General features: G+C 38.7%; 1 protein-coding gene across 4 annotated transcripts in view; it reads left to right on the forward strand.

Annotated features, from left to right (window-relative positions):
* Positions 1-24,680, forward strand: part of Wdfy1 (WD repeat and FYVE domain containing 1) — a 44,975-nt gene extending 20,295 nt beyond the window's left edge. For 3 of the 4 annotated variants that reach the window (XM_076865956.1, XM_076865957.1, XM_076865958.1), the window contains 9 exons: positions 4,795-4,849; positions 8,433-8,583; positions 10,344-10,456; positions 11,755-11,881; positions 12,782-12,887; positions 16,630-16,731; positions 18,469-18,599; positions 20,513-20,621; positions 21,391-24,680. In XM_076865956.1, coding sequence (XP_076722071.1) covers positions 4,795-4,849; positions 8,433-8,583; positions 10,344-10,456; positions 11,755-11,881; positions 12,782-12,887; positions 16,630-16,731; positions 18,469-18,599; positions 20,513-20,621; positions 21,391-21,450 — 954 coding nt within the window. In that variant the 3' untranslated portion in view covers positions 21,451-24,680. The remainder of the gene's footprint in view (positions 1-4,794; positions 4,850-8,432; positions 8,584-10,343; positions 10,457-11,754; positions 11,882-12,781; positions 12,888-16,629; positions 16,732-18,468; positions 18,600-20,512; positions 20,622-21,390) is intronic. The other variant, XR_013092314.1, reaches the window with a different exon arrangement.
* The last annotated feature ends 268 nt before the right edge of the window (positions 24,681-24,948 follow it).

Raw genomic sequence — 24,948 nt, forward strand, 5'->3', positions numbered from 1 at the left:
TTTAAGTAAAGTCAACAGTGAATGTCTGATTATTTGGTACAAAAATATTTCCATCAGTTTCCATGGATGTGAAGTCTAAAAACATTAATTTTAATTGATGTTTAATTTTAAGCTATTTCTACAAAGCTCAGATGGCTGTCAAAATTGATGGTTTGGTGCTCAGGATGCCCATAAACATGCATTGTATTCATACAGTGAACATGAGATCTGTAGCATCTCCCGTCTTTTGGCCATGATGGTGGATAGCCTACGTGTCTCCATGTGTCTGTGAGAGAAGGGATGGGGAACAAGTCTAACTACCAGCTATTCCTCCAGCAACTCAACTCTGTAAGGCAGTGATTTCCAAGCTACCCCTGATGAAGGACCAGATATGTAAATTTTCAGTCTACTATAGACTGGTGTTTTTTATGGGTCCAATTGTGTGTGTTTATTTTTTCTATAATTTAAAGATAAGTCATATACCATAATTGCACCACTTTAAAATACATAGTTGAGTACTTTTATAGTATATTCATGAGACTATGCACCCGTTACACTCTGATTATAGATTATTTATATCCCCCAAAGAAACCCCATATTCATTAGCAATCATTTCCCTTTCCTTCAGCTCCTGGCAATCAATAACCTACTCTCTGAGTGCAGGGATTTGTCTGTTCTAGATATTTTGTGTAAATAGAGTTATACAGTATGTGTGACCTTTTATGCCTGTCTTCTTCACTTGGTATTTTCAAAGTTCATCCATGTTGGAGCTTGAATTTGTTACCTCATTCCTTTTTGTGTGTTGGAACGGTATTCTATTACATAGATAGTTTTGCTTATCTATTCACTAGTTACTGGAAATTTGGGTTATTTTCCACTTTTTGGCTAATATGAATAATGCTGCTGTAAACATCATATATAAATTTCTATATGAACACATTTTTTCAGCTTTTTTGGGTAGATATGAGAATGGAATTGCTGGGAACTATATTTAACATTCAAGAAGCCACCAAAGTTTCCTTCTAAGTGACTGCACCATTTTACATCCCACCAGCAAAACACGAGGATTCTAGTTCTTGACATCATTGTGAATACTTATTATTTTCTGTTTTTGTTTTGTTTTGCTTTATTTTGTTTATATTATGGTCATTGTATTGGGTGCAGATTGGCATGTCATTGTAGTTTTGATTTGTATTTCCCTACTGTTCCTTGATGTTCCCTGATGTTGAGCATCTTCTCACATGTCTGTTGGTCATTGTGTATCTTCTTTGGAGCAGTATCTATTTAAGCCCTTTGCCCATTTAAAAAAAATTATTATTGAATTGTAAGAATTCTTCCCATGTGCTAGATACTAAATTCTTATTAGATACATGATTTGCAAATATTTTTGCCCATACTGAGGATTTCCTTCAATTTTTAAGTTTGATGAAGTCCAATTTTTCTATTTTCTCCTTTATTGGTTGTGTGTTTTAGATATAACACCTAAGAAATCATTTCCTGATACAAGGTTATTTACATTATATTTTCATAGGAATAATGTTGTAGTCTTATGTTTTCTCCTAAAAGTTTCATAGTGTAGTTTCTACATTTAGATCTTTACTTTATTGTGAGTTAACTTTTTAACATATGGTGTAAGGAAAGTGTTTTAGGCAACTTTTTTTTTTTTTTTTTTTTTTTTTAACCTCTGTGACCAAAAGACCTGACAAGAACAGTTTTAGAGAAATAAAAGTTTATTTGGGTTTCACAGTTTCAGATGTCCATAGATGATCGACTTCACTGCTCTGGGGCCGAGATGAGGCAGAACATCCTGATAGAGGGTGTAGAGGAGGAAAGTAGCTCAGGACATGGCACCAGGAAGCAGAGAGACTAAGCTCTGCTCACCAGGGACAAAATATATACCCTAAAGGCACACCACCAGTGACCCGCCTCCTGTAGCCACACCCTGCCTGCCAACAGTTATCACCCAGTTAATCCACATAAGCAGATTAATGCACTGATGAGGTTAAGGCTTTATAACCCAATCATTTCTCCCCTAAACCCTCTTGGCATTGTTTCACACATGAGATTTTGGGGAACCCTTTATATCTAAACCTTAACAGAAGGATTCCATATCCGTTCTTTTGCTTGTGATTATCCAATTATTCCAACACCATTTGTTGAAAAGACTGTTCTTTTCCCATTGAATTGTCTTGACATCCTTGTCACACAGCAAGCCTGTGGAGAACCAGGGAAGAGTTTTCAGAAGTGAATGGTTTGTGAAGACTTGAGGTAGAAGGGATCTCTGTGTGCCTGGAGATTTGTGTAGTTTACCATGGCTGGGGGGTGCTGGTACAGGGAGGCACCCCAGACGCCATTGAAGAAGTAGGCAGAGGCCAGCTCATGCAGAGCTTTATATATCTGGATAGTTTTAAATTTCTTTATAAATTCAGTGAGAAGCCATTAAAGGATTTTCAGCAGATGAATGATAAGATGTAATTACATTTTTAAAAGGTCCCTGTAATTATTAGGCAAGAATAGATTGAAGGTCAACAAAATAGAAGAGGAAGTCAGTCTGATGCAGCTGTCTGAGAGAGAGGATGGTGGTGGTGAAGGCAGACAGAGCAGCTGGATTTGAGATGCATCCTAAATGCGTCTGTAATAAGTTGGGTTTCGGGGGAGGAAGAGGAAGAAGTCAGGTGACATCAGAATTTTAGTTTGAGCAGTGGCATCATTTACTGTGAAGGGAATGGCTTGAAGGGGTCGGATAGTTGGAGACAAAAGGAAGAGTGAGGAGTCACCCATGTGTTTGAGATACCTATGTTGTCTCTTCCAAATGACAGTGCAGAGTTGGCACTGGATATACAAACCTGGAGCCCAGGGATGAGGAGAAATGGTGGTCCTTGAGTATGGTATTAAGGAACTTAGACTACATCTTACAGACCAAGCATTTCAAACTTACATAGTCATCACAAATCATTTAGGAAACTTTAAAAATATCTGTTCCCTGGCTCTATGCTAGGTCCACAGCTTCAGAATCAATTATGAGGGGCCTGGGCATCTGTGTTTTAGCAAGTGCCCTAGGTGAGTCCGAGGACTGAACGCGCTGGGGAAATACAGCACCTCGGGGAGCAGGGAGCCATTAAGCAGGGGCATGATAATGCTCTGGGTTTTGATGTCTGTTGGCCCAGTGTGCCCCAAGTAACTGACATAAACTAGGGATAGCAGGTGCATGAAGAAGAGCAGAGGGTCTCATCCCGGAGTGCTTTAAGGGAAAGTCAGAGGACTAAAAAGCCCTTAAGAAAGACCGGGGCAGAAACAGGCAAAGTGGACAAAGGGCCCAGAACAATCCGGCCATGGAAGCCAGGTGGAAGGGATAGGCAGTCATTTTAGGTTAGTAGCAAGGGCAGCAGAGAAAGGCTGAGATCAGGACATCAGCTAGAAGGCAGCTGGCGATAGCAGGGAGAGGCGTTTCCATGTTGGAGAAGAGTGGAGTGAGGAATGACCAGGAGGGAAAGCCTGAGAGTAGTTAATGCAGGATGGTCTTTAGAGAAGCATTTGGCTGAGAAGGTTGGGACAAGTATGGTATAGTTAAAGGAGTTTCATTGTTGGTTGTGTTCATTTTGTTTTTTAAAGTATAAAAGAAGCATTGATTGCACTTAAGGGCAAAGAAGAAAGAGGCAGGAGGAAGGTCGGGCTCCCTCTAAAGAATTTCACACTGCAGGCAGGTGGCAGGGGCTCCCATAAGCACGTGTTGTGGTAGTGGATGCAGAGATCTGGTGGACATTTTATAGGCATATCATGGTGACGCGCATACACACATGACACAAGAGGCTGTCAAGTGCAAGCTTTCACATGGTTTTTCCAGAGGTGGCAGTGGCCACTCATTTCTTTCTCCAGAAACTCTTCTGGTGGCTTTTGGTTGGAGAGTTGACTCTGCATTTACAGGACAGCATCTGAGATTCCAAGGCTCTTCAGTGGAAAGGATGATTTAAACCCAACTTAGCTTTAGTTAGCAATTGATCTGTTGGTTTTCCATCCAATATCAATTAATACCTACAATGCTGATCCATCTTTGTACTTTGCAAAGTAAGGTGGAGACCAGAAAGTTTTTATGACTTGGGTGGTTTTTATCATGCCCTGTTCAGTCAACAATGCATAATGTCCGTGTTACCTAAACCTTTAAGAACTTACAATTTAGCATCGATCAATAGATTTCTTAATTAGCGAGTCTCTTTAGAGTTTTGTGTTATCTCAATTTTATGTTGAAGCTTATTTTTTCATTTAAAAAGTCATGTATTTTTTAGTTTTTCCAAGTTATATAGTTCATAGGAAATCTGGAGAATGCAAGAGTATAAAAAGATCATCCACAATCTGTAACTTTTACTTTTGGGGGGATATGTTTGTACATTAAACTGCTGGAATCCCCAGTGCCTTCCTTATTTTTCCTGTAGTTGTTAACTCTGAGTTTTGTAGTTTTGCTCCCTATGCATTGTCCTAAGGGATTTTTTTGTTTTGTTTTGTTTTGTGTTTTTTGGTATAGCCAAGAGAGCGAATTAAGAAAATTTTGCAGTTAGAGGGAGAAGTTATGTATGGCACTCATCTGTGGAGGAGCAAGTGGATACAAGTGCGAGGTCTGTCGGCAGCCCTTGATTTATTCATTTCCATCAGGCCCTGGAGAGGCAGTGGGCCAAGGAACAGTTCCTATCATCCCTAAATTGCTAATCTTAAGTCCCAGATCTTATGACAACTGGTAGTAGACTTTACTTTGTTTTGAAAGTTAAGTTCCTATTGTTTTTAAAACATAACTATTTTCTTATTCTATATGTTTACTTTTAGGAATTTCATGTTTCTGAAGATTTTAATAAAATGAACTTTATCAAGACCTACCCAGGTAATTATGATACACACACACAAAACCGGCAGTCACCTCTTATGATCAACGTTAGGTTTTCACATGAACTTTTCAGTTTTTTTACTTCAATTATGTGAGAGACACAGTTATTTACCATTATTTTCTGCTTATTAATATGTAAAATTTTATATATTGGGTGTGTGTATGAGATTTAATTTAACCATCTTCTCTAAAAGGACATATGCACTGTTTTCATGTTTTGATAACACATACTATATATATTGAGTGTGTGTGTGAGAGAGAGAGAGAGAGAGAGAGGGAGGGAGGGAGGGAGGGAGATTGATTCTGATCAGACTACATCTATTTAAGTGGAATAACAGGATCAAACATTAAAAAGTCTTGTAGTGGTTTAGGTCTGTTTTGCAAACTGCTTCCCAGCAATTGTGTCAATTTTTACAATCTTATAAATAGTGACTGAGACTGTCTGCTCATTAAGTGTGTCCAGCATTTTTTGCATTTGATAGTCAAAATTTCTCAATTTGAAAATTATTTAAGCTTTATTTTGTTTTGACTATGTCATCTTTCAGGAATGTCTTATCATGATTTTGCTCATATTTCCAGGGAATTGTACTATTTTCTAATTGAATTATAAGCACCTTTACTTTAAAAAAAGTATGTGGCATATACATTTTCCTCAGTTTTTCTCAGTCTTGTACACTTAGAAATTATTACATTTATCAAAAGCAAGTTCTCAGCGTTCTCAACTTTGGATGGAATTTGCAAAGCCAAAACAATTTGATGAAGTTGTGGATTCCTGTCTGTTTTAGTCAGCTCTTTTGTTGCTGTGACCAAAAAACCAGTCAAGAACAGTTTTAAAGGAGGAAAACTTTATTTGGGGCTCACAGTTTCAGAGGTCTCAGTTCATAGATAGCTGACTCCATTGCTCTGGGGCTAAAGTGTGACATAACATCATGACCGAAGAGTGTGGTAGAGAAAAGCAACCCAGGACCGGAACCAGGAAACAGAGAGAAACTTCTCCTCTCACCAAAGACAAAATATATACCCCAACAGCATGCTCTACCGACCCCCCCTCCTCCAGCCACACCCTACCTGCCTACAGTTAACCACCTAGTTAATCCCCATCAGCAGATTAATGCCCTAATTAGGTTAAAACTCTCTTAACTGTCTTTCATTGTCTCATATACAAGCTTTTGGGGAACAACTGGTATCTAAACCATAACACTATCAGTCCAAGTAAAGGTTCCTGGAGACTTTGCCTGGAGGCATAACAACCCAAATTTTATATTTCATACTAATGATCAAGGTGAAATTGGAGTCTGGATGTTTTAGGTATATGTTCTATCTTGGTGAATTTTGGTTTAATAGCAGGGTACAGGAAGGAACTTTTGAACTTAAGTAAGAAGGTAAATTGCTTTTTCTTGAGTATTGGTCCATCTGTTCCAAGTTTAAGATAGCAGAAAATTGAGGCAATAATGACCGCACTCTTGAACTTGGCATTTTAGCGTGGAGCCTTTTGTGACAATGAAGGACAGTCTTGCGATGTTGAATAATGCACAGCATTGTAGTTTTGTTACAGTGACAGAAACAACTTTGAATTTTTAGCTGTCACTGGTAGATTTATCTTTAGAAAAATCAAGAATCTATAATTCTTTTTATGAAATATATGCCTAGACATTTGGAGGCCACTTATTTTGTACCTGATCAATGTTGTTGCTCTAAAGCAAATTCCTTTTTAAATTATTTAATTTGCCATTAAGTTCTTTATCCAAATATTTATTTACTGATCTCATTTTATCTATATCTTGTTTGTCAAAGTTCTTTATGAGTTATAAAGCTGCATAGTTTTGTACTGGGACTTAAGATTAGCAATTTAGGGATGATAGGAACTGTTCCTTGGCCCACTGCCTCTCCAGGGCCAATGACTAATTAGTCAATGACTAATAACATTTTAAAAAATTCAGGGAGGACTAATCAGAGATTCTTTTTTTTTTTTTTTTTTTTTTTTGATTAAGTGAGGGAATTTTAAAATGAGGCAAAATAAGCATTTCCATATAATTTTATAATTCATAAAAGAAAGGGCATCTAAAAAATAAAATAGCAGAAAGTATATAATTCAGAAATAGGACAGTCCTTTCTGAGAAAAGATAAATGATTATTCACTCCAAAACCTTTACAATAAGCAAATATAAACCTTGCCACTATTGTCCTGAGTTAGACAACTGTAGATTAAGTGGAAAATGTGTTTTGGGTCAAATAAGCAAGTTAATCTATTATTTATAAGACTGGGCGTGTGTTTAATGAGCTTCATGTTTGCTTCTCAGTGTTTCGATCTGAAAATGGGCATAAAATATTAGGTTTAGGGAAATTGGGGATTTCATTAAAACAGAAAAAAAAATTAAAAACACATCAGTTACTGAGTCATTCATTAGCTGGGGCTTGGTTTAGTTGAATTTAAGATTATTACTATGGGAGTACTCCTGTAAGTTTCAGGGGCCCTCATGAGTATTTAATGGCTCAGCATAATCTCCTTGGACCTGACCTTCTCACAGACTTTTGGAGAAAGTCCCTCAGTTCTTCCAGAGCAGTCCTTACAGCTGAGAGCAAAGTGGCTCCTTTGGCTACCCTCTGACTTCTTTCATCAGACCGGACGTTTACAAAACACCTGCTCATGCAGCTCCTGTACCTCATGAAGTAGAACTCCGGTCACTGCCCTAGTATGCCTTATAATTGAACTGAAAATATTTTAAAAGTTACATAATAGAATATTTTTCTCATCCTCAACTATTATTTTAGAATAAAGGTCTTTACAAATACTTGGTATTTATAAATCATAAAAAGTTATACACAAAGAAATTATTTCAGAAATAAAATGTTATTTATTTATTTGGTGCCAGGAATTGAACTGTGGGGGAGGGCGCTTAACCACTGAGCTACATCCCCAGTCCTTTTTTTTATTTTCTATTTTGAGACAGGGTTTCACAGAATTGCTTAGAGTCTCACTAACTTGCTGAGGCTGGCTTTGAACTTGCCCTCCTACCTGAGCCTCCTGAGCTGCTAGGATTACAGGTGTTCCAACACATTTAATTTTAGAAAATTGTAGTTGCTCTTATTTACAATGCCAGTGTTTTCTAAAGGGTCAGAACATTGAAGTAATGAACAATTAAAAACAAGCAAATAAACAAAAAACATTGCTGTGTTAAGACTGCTGTTTTCCATATGGAACTCACTGATATTTAAGACTTTTTAGAACAAAGTAAAAATGTTCTTTTGATCATAGCAAAAAAACAAAAAGAAAGAAAGAAAAAGAAAAACTGTATTATTCAAACCCCTCTTGTCTTTAGTAATTCCTGGCTTTTGATATCCTTTCATATGGGGCTGCAGGGGACGGGCCTTGGAAGGAGCGGTGCTGGTACACTGCAGTGGAGCGGCTTGTCTGAAGTCTGCTCAGGGGGTAGGCAGCTCCCCGTGTCTGTTTAGACACACGCAGGAGCATGCAGGCCCACCAGGGAGAGAAGGAAAGCCTCAGTTCTTACCCCAGGGGGAGCTGCTTCTGAAGTTCCCATCTTCCTGAAGGACACAGACTCCCTTTGTGTTCCTGCAGCTCATCAGAACCGGGTGTCTGCCATCATCTTCAGCTTGGCCGCAGAGTGGGTGATCAGCACCGGCCACGACAAGTGTGTCAGCTGGATGTGCACCCGGAGTGGGAACATGCTGGGGCGACACTTCTTCACTTCCTGGGCTTCGTGTTTACAGTATCCTCCACAGCGTTGGATCTCTCCCTCCCAGGACTTCGTCTCAGGATTTAGTTTTGAATCTGATCATCATTGTCAATTGAGATCCAAAGACTGAATGATTCTTACACATTTCACCTAAAACCCAAGAATTTCTGTATCTGCTTTTCTTTGATATAAAATGGGTTTATTAACATAATAGTTAAATGAATTTTCTGTTCTCTACTGGGAAGTGCTAATGTTTTTAGTACAAAATTATGGAACCCCTAAGCCCTCATTAATACAAGCTCCTCCCTTCATTCCTTTGCAGTACAAATTGAAAGACTTTTTATTCTATGAAGAAGAAAAAAAATTAATCTTGTAGTAATTAGTTATTTGCAGACTTTACTAGGAAGTATAGTAGATAATAGGAATGTGTACATACCCCTGAGGTTCAAAAACAGGTTACAAGGAGTTTTATACAAAACTTGTGTCTAATACTTTTTGTGTGTGTGTCTGGAGAGGACCCAAATCTTTATGACACTCTCAGAATGACCAAAATTTTAACAATTACTGCCTTAAAAATTCCCCAGTGTGGGCCTCATGCGGTGGCACATGCCTGTAATACCAGCAGCTCTGTAGGCAGAGGCAGAAGGATTGTGAGTTCAGGGCCAGCCTCAGCAATTTAGTGAGGCCTTAAGCAACTCTGTGAGACCCTGTCTCTAAATAAAAATTCAGAGAAGGCCTGGGGATATAGCTCAGTGGTTGAGTGCCCCTGTGTTCATTCCCCAATACCAAAAAAAAAAAAAAAATTTCCACTCTGTGGAATTTGTTTCATGTAGAACTTGCCCTTCTTAAGGCTACTTCTGGTTGCTGGTATCCAAATGCTGGCAAGATCAAGACTATCAACAGTAGGCAAATATCCTTGGTAGTTTTCTTTCAGAGTTAAGTGTCATAATAAAGTTCTCTCTTTCCATTGAAAGCTTTTATTAAAAATTTTTGCTACAAATGAATGCACAGCATGGGATATTTAAAATAAGCATTTAAAATACTACCATCCACTTTAGGATCAAACAAGGTAAAATTATTCAGATATATTATGTCCTAACTTAGAATTTCTGTCATGTTTAAGGCCTCTCTTAATGGTACACAATCATAATCATGGCTTGGCTTGTGGTGCTCCTTTTGACCTGTTATTTTGGAGTAGTAGTAGTTATCCTATTGTAAATAGCAGATATTTTACTGTGTATATCCACAAATCATCTGTGGCCACAAACTGAGAAAGTAATGAGTTGTTTCCAATAGTGAATACATTTTAAATTGAAATTTACTATTATCATAAGTAACTGTTCACAGTAGTTTAAAGGAAATCATCCTCTTCATTTAAAGCTAAATCATCTAAGCCAAAAGAAAGATTAAACTCTTGTCCTGTGTTTACTCAGTTTGACGTTACTTTCAGAAATATTGCATAAGAGCCATTCTGCTCTAGTGAGGGTGTTTTATCTTTTTTGTTGCCAGTTCCTAGGATATTACTTGATAGATTAACAGGAACTCAATAAATTCTTCTTGGCTGCTTGAATATTAACTCTCCTCTTAATTTTAGCTGTTTTAAATTTTTCTTTCAGTATTTAGATATTGTGTGATTTTTGCTTGAGTATTTCCTTTCTTGTTATAGTTTTAGGTTTGTACTTAATCTCTTTAAAATGCAAATTTGTTTTAAAATTCTTACTAAAGCTGATGTCTCTTTTATGGGAGGATTTTGAGACAGGTTCTGTTACATGTCCTTGACTGCATCTCTTCAGATATGATTTTGATACTCAGTACGCTTTTGTTGGCGATTACTCTGGACAGATCACCCTGCTGAAGCTTGAACAGAACACGTGTTCAGTTATCACAACCCTCAAAGGGCATGAAGGTAGGCTGCATGGCCCCCAAAGGTCTTTCACCTGATATGGGTATTGGAATTCAGTTCTCAGCTTTGTGATTCATGAATGGTCAATTCTCATGATCTGTCAGATTTCAACTCAGTGGGATTTAGGCCGAAAACTAAGGGAAGGTAGGGTGTCGGGATCAGTTTCTTATTTCCAAAGAACCCTTTGAATTGCTTGAATGGATAATACTTTGCATTGTTTACATTCAGCAAGAACTGTTAGATTAATACAATTAGAAGAAATGTTTGGGCTGTCTTGGCCACATACCCTGGGTAGGGACTGGGAGAGATGAATTCCTGGGTAAATTTTCCTTATTTCTATAGAACAGTAAGTTGACAAGGTTCTGTGGAGGGTTTTAAAACTGTTTGACTGCATTGGGTAAATTGCCATGTGCATGTGTAAAATAAATTGTTTTCATTGAATGCTAAGCTATAATGCAAGGAGTGATATGAGTCTCAGAGTTAAGAATTTTGAGGCCTCAAATGTTTTCTGTGCACCTATAAAATTTATTATCAGTTTGTGTAATTGTTTCAACTTTACTGTTGATTAATTTTTTTAAGGCAAGCAGCAACAAATCAAAAATGAAGAGATTCCTTGAAAGAGAAATTTGTAATGCTATCAAATTTGATCAGGTGGTCAATTCAGGATGTGAAGTATAAGATTTAGGTGTTTTACCTAATTTTCTTGACATCATAGTTTGGCACACCTGGAGACTTTTCCCCTAAGGCGCTTAATTTAATTTTTTTAAAACATAAGCATCTTAGGGTAAAATGCCTCTGAGGTCCCAGAGAGCTGAAATAATCTACATTTTTATCTTCTAGAAAATGGCCACTGTAAGCCCTACTAGTCTTTTTCATAAATATTAGATTTATTTTTCTCCTAAAGCTTCTTTTATACTAACATGTCATGTATAGATACTTTATAATTTATTGGTACAGAACAAAGAAAAACTTTTTGAAAAATTTTTGGACTGGGATGTGGCTTAGTGGTTGGTCACTTGCTTAGCAGGTGCAAGGCCTCGGGTTTCATCCCCAGTATTGCCAAAAAAAAAAAAAAAAAGGTGTATAGCTGTGTGATGCATAATTGAAAATGCTAATCTTACAACTTTGAATAATGGATCTGCTGTGTCCTTGCCTTGCTGTGACTCATGAGAACGTGATTAAATGACCCTTTGTATGATGAAGATAGATTTTTGCTTAGGGGCTTTCATCTCTAGCTGTCAAATGTGCACATCCTGATGTAGAGTTATGCTTAACCCCTCCTCTCTCTCTTAAATCCCTAGGGAGTGTTGCTTGCCTCTGGTGGGATCCTATTCAGCGGTTACTGTTCTCAGGAGCATCAGACAACAGCATCATCATGTGGGACATTGGAGGCAGGAAAGGCCGGACGCTCTTGCTGCAGGGCCATCAGTGCGTGACTGGTTGTGGGGGTGGGGAAAGGGGCTGAGTGTATGGGAAAACTGGAGGAGCATTATCATTATATCCAGACTTTGTCCAAACAGCAAGTTCATAGGGCTGAGTCCACTTTTAACTGCGTGTCAATCGAAACATCGGGTATTAAACAGTAAAATGTAAAAAGAGTATAGGATTTATTTCCTTCTTAGTTAAAGAGCACTTGCCACTTTTCTCTCCCAAGGAGTGGCCCTGTTGAAATGTCTGCCTAGGGCAGGCATGGGTTAGAGACTGGAAATGAGGACTTGACCATCTCATGAGATGTAGTACTAAGCTATTCTTGAAGTGGGTGTCTGTTTTTTGGGTACAAAGTTAACGGAACAGGAGATTGATTGCCTGGGCATCCAGAGAAGTGGTTTGATAGGACTGCTAGAAGGGACCAGATTTTTTTCTATCCATCTGTGCATGCATGTACCTTTCTATGTGTGTGTGTGTGTGTGTGTGTGTGTGTGCGCGCACGCGCGTGCGCGTGTGCATGTTACTAGTGATCTCTGTGGTGTCTGAACACTTATTCACATGAACTGTATTTCAATAGGACAGTTACACCTCTGTTCTTTGTTAAGTTTTGTGTACCAGAAGGAGAAGTCATGACAATTGGTGCAGAAAATCATGGTCTTTATCCCATCTCTGACTTTCAATTATAAACAACAGATTTGAAAGCAGTAGAGTTTATTCTGTAGAAAACTGTGATTCCGTGTAATCAATACTAGAATGCCAAGTGAAATTTATGGTGCAACTCATGATATACCAGTAGTGACAAAATGCTGCTTCCTAACTTAGGGGAGAAAGTTGAGCTTAAATGAAGACGTTTCTGTGTTTTCCATGTTGAGACATGTGATCTGCCATCTGTATTTGCAGTGACAGGGTGCAGTCGCTGTGTTACCTGCAACTAACCAGGCAGCTCGTCTCCTGTTCCTCGGATGGTGGGATTGCAGTGTGGAACATGGACGTTAGCAGAGAAGAGGTAATAACAGGCAAAGGGGAAGCAATGCTGACGGAGATCCCTGAGGACCCTGCTTCTCGGTTTTCTCCCTACAGTGTAAATGCTGGCTGCCCCCTGTTCCACCCATGGATTTTTGTTTGAGGGTCCTGCTTGTCATTTTGCACTGTATCTTCTCTCCATGTGGGGGTTTCCACCAATGACGAGTAGTGTGTACAGTCACATAGCATTTAGGCTAATGTTAGCCTTGAGAAATAAATCCACTGGGAGGATTCGAGACAGCCAGCCTTTCAGCACATCCAGCAATGTGGGCTACTGGGGACCCTCCAAAGTACCCTAGGCTTTGAAGCATTCCTGTACAGAAACCCTGAGGTGTGTCAGAGACCATCATCAGTGATGTAGCTATGTACTTGTTGTCTTTCTGGGAAAATGTTTCTGTTTCTCTGCTTATTTCTCTTATTTTCCATTGAGCTCCACTCTACTAAGTCCATATTGACATAATGTTCTTTTTGGGCAACATGATTTTTAACTTGGTTGAGCCACTAACTAGTTGAGACCTTAATTTCTTTTCTTTGAGTGTCTATTCCTGTTCCCAAAAAGTGAAATCATTGAATGAGTTGATTTCTAAGTCTTCTTCCGTTTCCTTAAATAGATACTCTAAAGATCTACACAATCTGTCTTTTTTTTTTTGAGTTATGCCTGCAGTGAATATGCTTGACCTTGTCATTATGTGATTATTCAATAATTTATTTCAAGCAAGTTTCCAAAAATAGACCTTGCATTGCAAGAGTAGGTACGCTCTAAAGGCCTTTTATAGATTTCATCAGATGGTTTCCAGGCAGGATTTCCATTCTCATTTCTGCCAGCACTGGGACTATCTGTCTTTTTTCTGTGGCATTAGAGCCTATGATGACAATTGCCAAAGAGCTGATTCCAGAGAAGATCTTAAAGTCTAAGATCTAAGTGAGGCTAATGATTATAGTTTAACTTCAGAAGCATTTATCAAGCTCCTACAGGGTAGCCATACTGTCTGGGAGCTTAGGTGAAGATCCATACTCCATGGTTGCCCTTGATCATTTAGAGTGCAGTGTGCGGCACACACTTAAAGAGGACACCACGCCTAATGCAGAATTCTCACCAACCCCTGCACCTGTGCCTGTTCTGTGTTGCTGCAGGTATTTGTGAGTCTAGTTCTCACTGAATAAACCATTTTTAGCATGTCCCAGAAGAAATAATCAAGGGGGTTCAATCTGTTTTTTTATTTTTTTAAAGTAGCATGACTCATTTCTACACTTTATGGCTACTAAGTTCTGTACACAAAGATTCTTCCCCACAAGAGGCTTGTAATCTAATGAAAGAAATAGCCTCCCCTATAAATAATAGAATACACTCTATAATACAGAGACATCGTTATTCTTTGGTTTCTTAGTAACCTTGTAAGATGCCAATCCAATAATGAGGACACGCTTTTTGAGAAAAAGGAAAAAGAAGGTTTATTGCTTTGTTGGCAAAGGAGAAACACAGGGGACTGCTGTCCCAAAGGCTGTGATTCTCCCCATCATTTCTTAATCTTGTTCTTAGAGAACAGAAAGCTCAGAGACAGGTATTAAGAGAAGACCATGGAACTAGTGCTACTAGTGGCTCTCTAAGGGCTCACCATTGGATTTCTTCCACTGTTCTGATCCTCAGGAAGTACTTTTAGAAAAAAAAAAAAACATTTAGAAAATAGAAGCAGACCCTTTATTCAATCTTACATAATTGTGGACTGTATTTGCACATCTCCGGAACTGAAAAATAATTCCACCAGTCAAGGTGCTTCCTGTGTGGGCAGTTTACTTCCTTATAGTCATCTATGGAAGAGGTGGGAAAGCAAACTGTCAAAAAGATGCATTATTTTTAGCAATCTTTCTCCCTGGCCAAATAAATGTAGTAGAAAGGTAAATAGCCTGTGATTTCTGAGGTTACCCTGGTTAGGATTTCGAATAGTTTTATAGAATTTCCTTAGCTAAGCACACAGGGGCTTGAGCCCACATTCTCCAGCTCTACCATGCTTGCCTGGAATTTCTTTCCAAGTCACCTGTGACAATTGCCTGGAGCATTTCCAGTTCATCATAGCTGCCAACCACCCCGGTACCATCAGGCCTGAAGCAAATTTGCCTACCTGCTAGGTTATAATTAGAGGGCTTCCTTTTTGGAAGCATCTACAAACTCTCAGTGAACAAGGAACAGTATTTATAGGCAATGAATCCCCTTGAAAAGAGAACATTTTCAAACTTGTAGATCAACTAGTATAATGTTTCTTACATTAAATGCAGTGTTGACGAATGCAGAAGTTAGTGGTAGTAGTAAAATGGATTTAGATCAGGCAGATGGAACAAGATGTGGGAAAGAGAGTGAAGCAGTCATAATGCATGATTAATATTCTCTTTTGCTCTTCTTCACACAAAACAAAGCTTGTTTCTCCTTGGATAATAAAGAGCAGAATTGCTCACAATAGCTTATAGTTTAACCTCGAATTTTGAGTATGAAGGAATTATGCTCCCTGAAGCAAGACCTCAGTTCTATTGTTTGACATATCCCAGAACTATGTTTGGAGACCCCATGTGGTAAAGCAAAGAGCTTGGTGGACAAGCCGAGTGACCCAGGCAGGATTCCTGTGTCTCCTAGGCCATGGACAGCTGCTTCAGTCTCAGAGCCAGTTTTTTGTCTATAAAATGGGAATAATGTTGCTCTGTATTTCCTAGGCATGTGATGAAAATTCAGTGACATAAAGCATATAAAAAACTTGCCTGCTGCCTGGACTTAGGTGGCATTTACTGCATACCAGGCACTATTCAGAACACTTCACAAATATGAGCTCATTTAACCCTCACAGCCTTGTGAGGTACATACTACTGTTTTCAGATGTTACTGATGAGGAAACTGAGGCACAAAGAAGATACATAATACCCCTGAGGACAGAGCTGAGAAATGACAGAGTCAGGATTTTAGTGCAAGAAATCTGAGCCTGAGTCTGAGCTATTATAACCACCTGCTAGGACTATTCAAAGGAATTGAGAATTTAAAAGGTGTCTTATTTATGTATTTTTAAAATGCCCTTGCTTGAAATTGAGTCACTTAGAAACTTGGTAAGATGTTAGAAAATCCATGAATGTGTTGCTTAACTGACACCGCTGGAGAGAGGGACCTTTAATGTTAAAGGAGTGTTCTGGGCCATTGAATCATGATTCTTCAAGTGCCAACCCATTATGGAGATACTGTTTTGGATGAAAATGTATAAATTTGATATATTTTCCTCATTTCTTGATGATGCAGTTTTACCTTTCTGACCACAGGTCATTGTGTGTTGTATGGTAATAAAATTCATGTTTGTTGTTTTAAGTTTCTTTCCCCTTCCTATAGGACTAACAGATTTTTTCCTGGAACTGTATTCTTGCCTCCAATTCTACTTACTTTGGTTCTTTTTAGGACAGGCTTAAATCTGTTGTGAACCAAGAAACAGGTTTTTAGAATGTGAAGATCAAAACAGGCCAATAGTGTCATAATGAGAAGCTGAGGGGAAATGCAGTCCTGTAACATTGCTGAAATCATGGTGGTGACTCAGAATGTAAGCACAGTATTGACTGTGGCAACCAGCTCCAACATATTGTAGAACTGAAAAAGAAATACTGGCGCCAGCAAATTCTGTTACTCCTGCAATAATTTCTGAAACAGCAATGCAAACATACAGATGTGTTGACATTGACTGTGACTTTCTGCTCCCCAGGCTCCTCAGTGGTTGGAAAGTGATTCCTGTCAAAAATGTGAGCAGCCCTTTTTCTGGAACATAAAGCAGATGTGGGACACGAAGACGCTGGGGTTGAGACAGGTGAGTGGGCAACACTGACACATCACGGGGTGGGTGTTATTTCCATGTTTGATGAATCTGTTGATCTTTGAGGGAAATCACACTTTGTTGGAAATTCTGTGAATTCCTACATTTTTTATATCACTATCATATGAAGAGCACCACTTTTCCTGGGGCCAGTGAGACTTGATTCGCAACTATTCGGTGTTGTCCTATGTAGAAACAGTGAGGTTTTTTTTAATTGATACTTCTTCAGTTTATGAGTGTTAGTGAAGTCAGTATTTCATCCAGCTGCATATAAATTAGAACAAATTAGAGCATCTACTTATATGCTTTATGCTGCTGCAGTCAGGTAAGAAGTAGCAATTTAATCCTCACTGGCATACTCTGACCTATAAAATTTAGCTTATTCTAAATTGTTCCAGTGCAAACATACCTGGAACAATCTTGTTAAATATGGTTTGAGGACTGATTTTTATTTTTTATATCAAAGAAACATGCCCCAAGTAGCCTATAGATTTCCAAGGTACAAATAACACTTTCTATTCATATAATAATAAAGTTCTACAACAAAATATATTTCTACAGCAGCCTTGAAGGTAGCCCCTCACTCAGGGTGAATATGCATTTTTGCAGGTACGTGAAAGAGAATGATGATTTTATTCCTTTTGTTCTGGTTGCATCTCTGTGAGGGATCAGCCTAAAGTTTGTATGTGTTAAAAAACTTCCTTTGAGTTCACTCACAAAGCTACCCTACCATAAGATCTAATATGAGATCGGCAGCCAATGCAGGAGTTATTTTAGTGCTCATTAACATTCTAATGCTCTGGAATAGCCTCTGAATTCTATCATTAGATTTCTTGCAATGCATGTCTAGCAGTAGATAGTGCATTGTAATTGTTGGGAGAAGTATTCCTCACTTCTAAAGGAAACATGAAGGAATGAATTTTTACTCATTAACAACTAATAGAACAGAAAAGATGCTGGTCATGAAATTTTAATGGTAAAAGAATGTGACTCCCATCTGCTTCAAATGTATGATATGTCAGGGTCATTGTACTGTCATGTGTAACTAATTAAAACAAATAATAAAAAAAAAAGAAAGTGACAAAATCAGCAATAATAATTGGGACTGTTTTGGAATGTTCTCTAAGCTTATTTCCTGAATCACCATTTGAGAGATTATGATTTTTTTTCACTGGCATGATGGCACACTCCTATAATCCCAGCAATTTGGGAGAGTGAGACAAGAGGATTGCAAGTTCAAGGCCAGCCTCAGCAACATAGCAATACCCTAAGCAACTTAGTGAGACCCTGTCTCAAAATAAAAAATTAAAGGGGCTGGGGTGCAGCTCAGTGGTTAAGCATCTCTGGGTTTCATCCTCAGTACAAACAAACAAACAACAAAGATTTTTTTATATTAGTGTCCTAATGAGGACATAATACATTTTAACCTTAAAATTTTTCTTTGATGGAGGAATAGATTATCCTTCCCAGACTCTGCAGTGATTGGGCTCCTAAATGAACTTGAACTCAGTTTTAATAATAACATGTAGACACATAATATGAAGAAATAGAAAACAGTTTATGATCAATGGAGTAAGGTTATCTGGAAACCCTTGACTGATGTTGAAGTTATTGATTGATATAACTTGAAGATATTGATTGATATTGGGTGATTATAATTCAAAGCATAGCTTCCCATGTGCATTATAGCCAAAGCTAACTGCTGTTCTCCTCCTCTGGTGACCCTGAAAGCATCACTGCAGGAAGTGTGGGCAGGCCGTCTGTGGGAAGTGCAGCAGCAAGCGCTCCAGCTACCCGGTCATGGGTTTCGAGTTCCAAGTCCGAGTTTGTGATTCCTGTTATGATTCCATCAAAGATGAAGAGTGAGTGCTCACATGTTTTGTCTTACTGCATCTTACTCCTTCTGTCTAATGGACACCTAAAATATGAACAGGCTCTTCTGCCATGTGTTTGTCTCTTCTGAATTTCATAAACCATTTCTTAAAGAGGAAACCCTGACCTACTATTATGACTTATGACTACCACTGTTTATCTCAAGCTGCCCCATTAGTGGTACAGATTTCTCATGAGGAATGCTGTGACCAGCCCAGTAGCCAACTGGACAATCCTGAGTCTCAGCATCGTGTAGGGTAGTGTGCAGGGACAAGGCCAAGAGCATGTGGATGGCAGCAGTTGAGCTGGCTGTCTACAAAAACATTCAGCGCCCTGACCTTTGTGTACACATGTGTACAAACTTAATTACTGGGAAAACTCTACAGATCAGTACACTTTCTTCTATAAATAACTGAATATTTATATTCTATTATTTTTTAAATTTATTTTTTAAATTTATTCTTTTTAGATATACATGACAATATACAATGTATTTTGACATATTATACACACATGGAGTATAATTTCCCATTCTTTTAGTTGTACATGATGTGGAATTACACTGGTCATGTATTTATATATGTCTGATTCATTCTATTGTCTTTCCTATTCCTATCCCCTCTCCCTTCCCTTTATTCTCCTTTGTCTAATCCAATGAATTTCTATTCTCTCCCCCTTATTGTGTGTTAATATCTGCATATCAGAGAGAACATTTGACCCTTGTTTTGGGGGAATTGGCTTATTTCCACTTAGCATGATAGTCTACAGATTGATTTACCATCAAATGCTATAACTTTATTCTTTTTTATGACTGAGTAATCCATTGTTTGTCTGTACCACATTTTCTTTATCCATTCATCTGTTGAAGGGCACCTTGATTGGTTCCATAGTTTAGCTATTGTGAACTGAGCTTCTGTAAACATTGATGTGGCTGTGTCACTGTAGTGTGCTGATTTTAAGTCCTTTGGGTATAAACTGAAGAATGGGATAACTGGGTCAAATGGTGGTCCCATTCCAGATTTTCTGAGGAATCTCCTTACTGCTTTCTAGAGTGGTTGTACCAGCAGTCCAGCCAACAGTGTTTGAGTGTGCCTTCTTCCCCCACATCCTCACCAACATTTATTGTTACTTGTATTCTTGATAATTGCTATTCTGACTGAAGTAGGATAGAATCTCAGTGTAGTTTTAATTTCCATTTCTCTAATTGCTAGAGATGTTGAACTTTTTTTCTTATGTGTGTTGACCATTCGAATTTCTTCTTCTGTGAAGTCCCAGCATTCTATTCTTAAATAACTATTTGTTGTAAGTGTACATCTGTCTACATACCTGATTCTGCCAGGACAAAACCACGATTGCCTTTTTTCCCCCTTTGAATCACTGTTAAAGCAGTGGGGCAAACCTGGGCAGAGGCTCAAATTGGAAAGCCAATGTGTGGTGGCTAGTGTTGTAAAATGAGCCAGTGGTGGGAGTAAGGGCTGCTGGGCTGTAGAGCACAGTGGGTGCCTTCACTGAAAGCACGCACTGCACCTATGGAAGGCAAACAGGTTTCAGAGAATGCCACAGCTTTCGGATGGATGCCTTGCCTGTGCCATGTGATCTTAGCAGTTCCTATTCTAAGTTGAAGGCTTGCATTTTATGCATCAGCCTTTCCAATTGAAAGTAATCAACTATTTTGAGTGTCTTATAAAACCTTTGATAAAACAGTCTTATAATTTATTTTGCTCTCTTTCATCCTTTAATGTTAAATTAGTCTTCATTTAAATTAGTCACATTTTTAGAATCTAATTTTTAGAATCTAATTTTAGCAGTATTATTTAAATGTTTATGATGTTTATACTGCTGACAAGACCCCTTATCCCTTCACCCTAGGAGGTAAGGTAATGACTTCTTTTTTCTTTGTCAGTCGGACCTCTCTGGCAACCTTTCATGAAGGCAAACATAACATCTCCCACATGTCCATGGACATTGCTAGGGGACTGATGGTGACCTGTGGGACCGACCGTGTTGTAAAGGTAAGCTGGCGCGTTGTCTCGGCTTCTCGGTGTGGGCTGCTCCATTGTCACACTGTGAATGAGCTTCAGACATTTCCAGACAGTTACTGTTTCAACTGGTGAATGTGCCTTCCCTTTTCATAAGCAACCTACTGCCCACTTGAGATCCCAAGTGACAAATTGCATGCTTGTGAGTTTCCAACCCCTGGTGGCAGGGAATCTCTGGGGTTTCCTTTTGCTGTGGGAGGATGGCAAAGTGAGTTAGTCAGGCCTGGCTGCCCTTAGATCCCGGGGTCCTGGGCTGTCCCCAGGTCTCTTCCTCCCAGTGGGCCTGGACCTTTGCCGGTGCCTGTGCCCACGCCTTCCAGGCCTTTGGATGCCCCTTTACCTGTGGACAGAGGGCAGCCTAATTGTAAGGGACAGCCACATGTTTCTTCATTAAATCTCTGGGTCACTAACACAGATGTTTTATAATTAGTGTCCCTCTTGAGTTGTGAAACCGGGAAATATTTTATACTCCCAATGGGATTTTTAAAAAATTTAAATGTATAGCAAAACATTACCGTAATGTTATTTTCTTATACTGCCTATAAGATTCTTGCATGTCATAGAAAACTGCATGTTTTATCTCTATGTAGATCTTAAGGAGGTTTTGTAATGAGAGAGGAGAATGGGATAACTGACTATTTGACAACTTTTCTAGGTTAGCAGCAATTTGTTTGTCATCGTAGACTTGATACTAGCCTCATGGTCAGTGCTGCCTTCTCCATGTGTCTTATTTCCCTTGTAGATATGGGACATGACGCCTGTGGTGGGCTGCAGCCTGGCAACTGGGTTTTCTCCACACTGATCCGGGAGCTGGGTGATATCAACACCTTACGAACAGTGGCCTCCACCAAGTGAAATCCTTCCCATGTAGCTCCACAGCCACTGTCACAAGCATGGGCAGTAGCCACCTAAAAACAAATCAACATTTTTTAAAAGAAAAAATGTAAAGGTGTGTTTTTGGGCATTTGTGGAACTTCCCTGTGGGAACTAATGTGGAAAAGGTCTGTCTGTAGAGGTTCCCTGAGGAATGAAATTACTTCAACAAAAATTCCTCATGAACAGTGACCTCATAGGTAAGAGTAATCTAGTAAATGAGATTTTTAGAGGGAGAGAAAAAAAAAAATAGAACAAAAAGTTAATGCTTAAATCTTCCTGAAAGCAGTCCCAAGTACAAATACATGTCCACTCAGACTAGCGGGCCTTCAAGGGCCCTTGAGCCTATTGTTGGAGCAGGTGTTGGGGTCAGGACAACCTGTATTCCCTTTCTCCAGGTGTGCAGCAGGAACTTATGAAACCAGAGGTCGCTCCCTGTGGCTGGCAACACATGAATATTCTCTGTCCACGGTTGCTGATTAACTTACAGATGTCTGTTCTCTGCAGGTAGCACCGTACTCTGTGCTTAGCATCTAGCTCGCTTCAGTTGTTTCTCTTCTAGCCAGTAGCCATGGGTGACTTTTGCAGTTGTTATTGAGTTGTGAAATTTCTCTAGTAACCAAGACAGTCCACATTTTTCCCTTTCCCTCAAATGTGCTGAGGGCATAGCTTTTTTATGGTGCTGTTAACATGAGAGTCACACAAACACCCGACACTTTCTCATTTCAGCTAGTAGTGACTAATGAAGACCCAGCTGCCATATGGTGGTGATGGGAAAGAGCAGTCTGCTTCACGGAGCCCAGTCCTCCTTCACACCTTAGTCCCAAGACGAGCCCCTGCGAGATTGTGGGAATTTAATATGCTCCTCAGAAAAGCACTCCAGGGCTTGTAAGTGATGCTGACTTTTAGTTGTAACTGGTATTATCCATGTCATAGGAGGGAGTTGGTGGCCCACAGCTGTAATGGGTGACCATCAGGTCCTGTTCAGTAATCCCTATCTTTTAGATCATCTTCACAACTGCCAAAAGCTATTGTTTAAAATGCATTTTTAAAGCTTTTGACCAAGAGTACTAGAATGAGGAAGAGGCAGGGAATGGGAACCCGTCTTTTAATAGTCAAATAGTTCTCTGTGTGTTGCCTTAACAGCTCGTGTATCTTTGGTTTTGGGTTATGGAAGTGAGTGGAGAAAGACTTACTTTTTGAAAAGACTAATGTAAAAATAAATAGCAACAATATCTCTGTTAGTTCATGGATATGGATTAAAAAAACTTCTGCATCACTGCAATGGGATCATATCAAGACATTGTCATCATTCTGTTTGATAACTAAAGGACTAAATCTGCTTTATAAACATGGTTTATTGGGGCAAAAAAATTAAGACAGGCAATGAAGCAAAGTTTTTTTAATGGCTGTGTGACACAAAAAAATAACTTTGGAAAGTGAAGGCAGCAGTGCACCATGTTCTGGAATGATCTGCATTGGAAGCTGAATTGTCTTGAGAAATAAGAATGATCTTGTTATAATTTTTTTGTTACATCACCTGAAAAAGGTATTTCTTTGAAAAACACATCCTAGACTCTGCAAAATGTATATTACTAACATAATGTGGAAGACAAATTGAACAATGGTAACTTTTTAACCACAAGGTTGAATGTTCAACTTCATGTATTAACTTCAGTCAGTCAGTGGTTCAACCCAAACAGAAGTGCTTTTCTCTGGGTATTAAGTCCTGAAAGGAGAGCTCTTACCCTGTGGAGCAGTGCTGCCCTTTGACTGTGTATTTCTTTAACTTCTGTAAAATATGACCTTTTAATGTCTGTGGCAGATAGAAGAGAATATCACAGCTGCTGAGAATACACCATAGCTTTCCAACTTTTTATTTTAATAAAAATCTTAATGAACAACCCTGTGCTCCATAGAGAGCACAGAGTTATTTTAGGCCTTCTAAGGCATTAATATGAATCAAGGAGGAAAATTATATTTAAGGAGGAATCAGCGTGAGATACCTTAGAAAATTCTAGAGTGTTTAGGTATGGTTTACTCTTTGCCTGAGCCTGTGATCTCTTTTCATTTAAAAAAATGTGTTTGCCATACTGATCTTGTCTCTGTCACTTGTGAGGTTGCAAATGCAGTAATATTTTTGATGGAGTGGGAGAAGATTATTTTCTGTGTTACTGATTAGGCGCACAGGGAAGGTTCAGATAGCTGATAGTTACTGCCTTATTTTGACTGTATTTCTCTTAAACGGGTCGCTTAAGATAGTTCTTCATGTAGCAGTTTACTGTTTTTTCCATTCCTGAATCTTCAAGCTAATTTGTACAAATAGGGACTAAGAAGTACAGAAAATTAGACAAGATCCTTATGTTTAGGTCTAGAATGTATGTGACAAGGAAATGCCAATTCTTCGTTATCAGCATATTTTGAAATCGTCCCTGTTTTTAAATAAGTCTAAGTGATAGCAATACCTCTGTAGCATTAGGTAGAAACATGTTATTATTCACTACCTTGTAAATCTCTGTTTACTACGTCCTTCTTCTGTCTTGCTACCTAGAGGATATAAACAAAAAAATATTACTCTAGAACATACCACTTTGTTCTCCCTTTTAAAGATTCAGTTTGTTAGTATCTATATTTTTTAAAACTGTTGAAACTGACCCAAATATGTAATACAAAATCAATTTTCATTAAAGTTCTTTCTACTTCTGTTACTGAATCTGGTGTTCTCCTGAAAAATAAGAAACCAGTTATTAAAGACATCTGCTCATTAGATATGTGAGGTTTAACAAATAAGTAATACATGCTACGTTTATTCAAGTGTCTATTGCTTAATTGTTAATTGTGAGCAGATTATCGAATGCCTCCTCTATTTTATGTAGTTTACAATAACTTTGAATAAGTTGAAGTTTAATTGTGCAGCAAATTTATATTAGAGTACAATTTAAAGTGTTTTCCTGTATAGCCTTTTTTGACTGGGGAAGCAGAGGGTGATATTAATTAGTACTCTTTGTTCTTGTACTAGCGTTTCTAGAAGATATGGTGCCCTGCATATCCCAGAGAGGCTAGAAAACTTTGTTCTCTGCTCCTATTGTGGATTCTGTTTTTGTGGTTTTTTTTTTTTTTTTGAGAATATACATATAATAAAATATTCCTGGCTTGTTACTACGCTGCTTAATTTAGCTTTTGTTGTGTTTGCGCTTGACATAGAGCAATGGTAGTATCAGTGATTTATTTAGCACCCTCTCTTCTGGGTGCTTTACCTGCACTATGTTATTGAATCCTGGTAACCCTTATGCACGGCATCATCTTCCCTCACCATTTACATTTGAAGATGAGAAAACCAAGAAGATTCCATCTGTCCGTCCGTCTGACTGGAAAGCATGTGCCTTCGCAGATGCCCCACCTCACTGTGCCTGCAGGTCATGGGCTT

The sequence above is a fragment of the Callospermophilus lateralis genome, chromosome 9 (genome assembly GCF_048772815.1).
Source record: "Callospermophilus lateralis isolate mCalLat2 chromosome 9, mCalLat2.hap1, whole genome shotgun sequence".
Taxonomy (NCBI): domain Eukaryota; kingdom Metazoa; phylum Chordata; class Mammalia; order Rodentia; family Sciuridae; genus Callospermophilus; species Callospermophilus lateralis.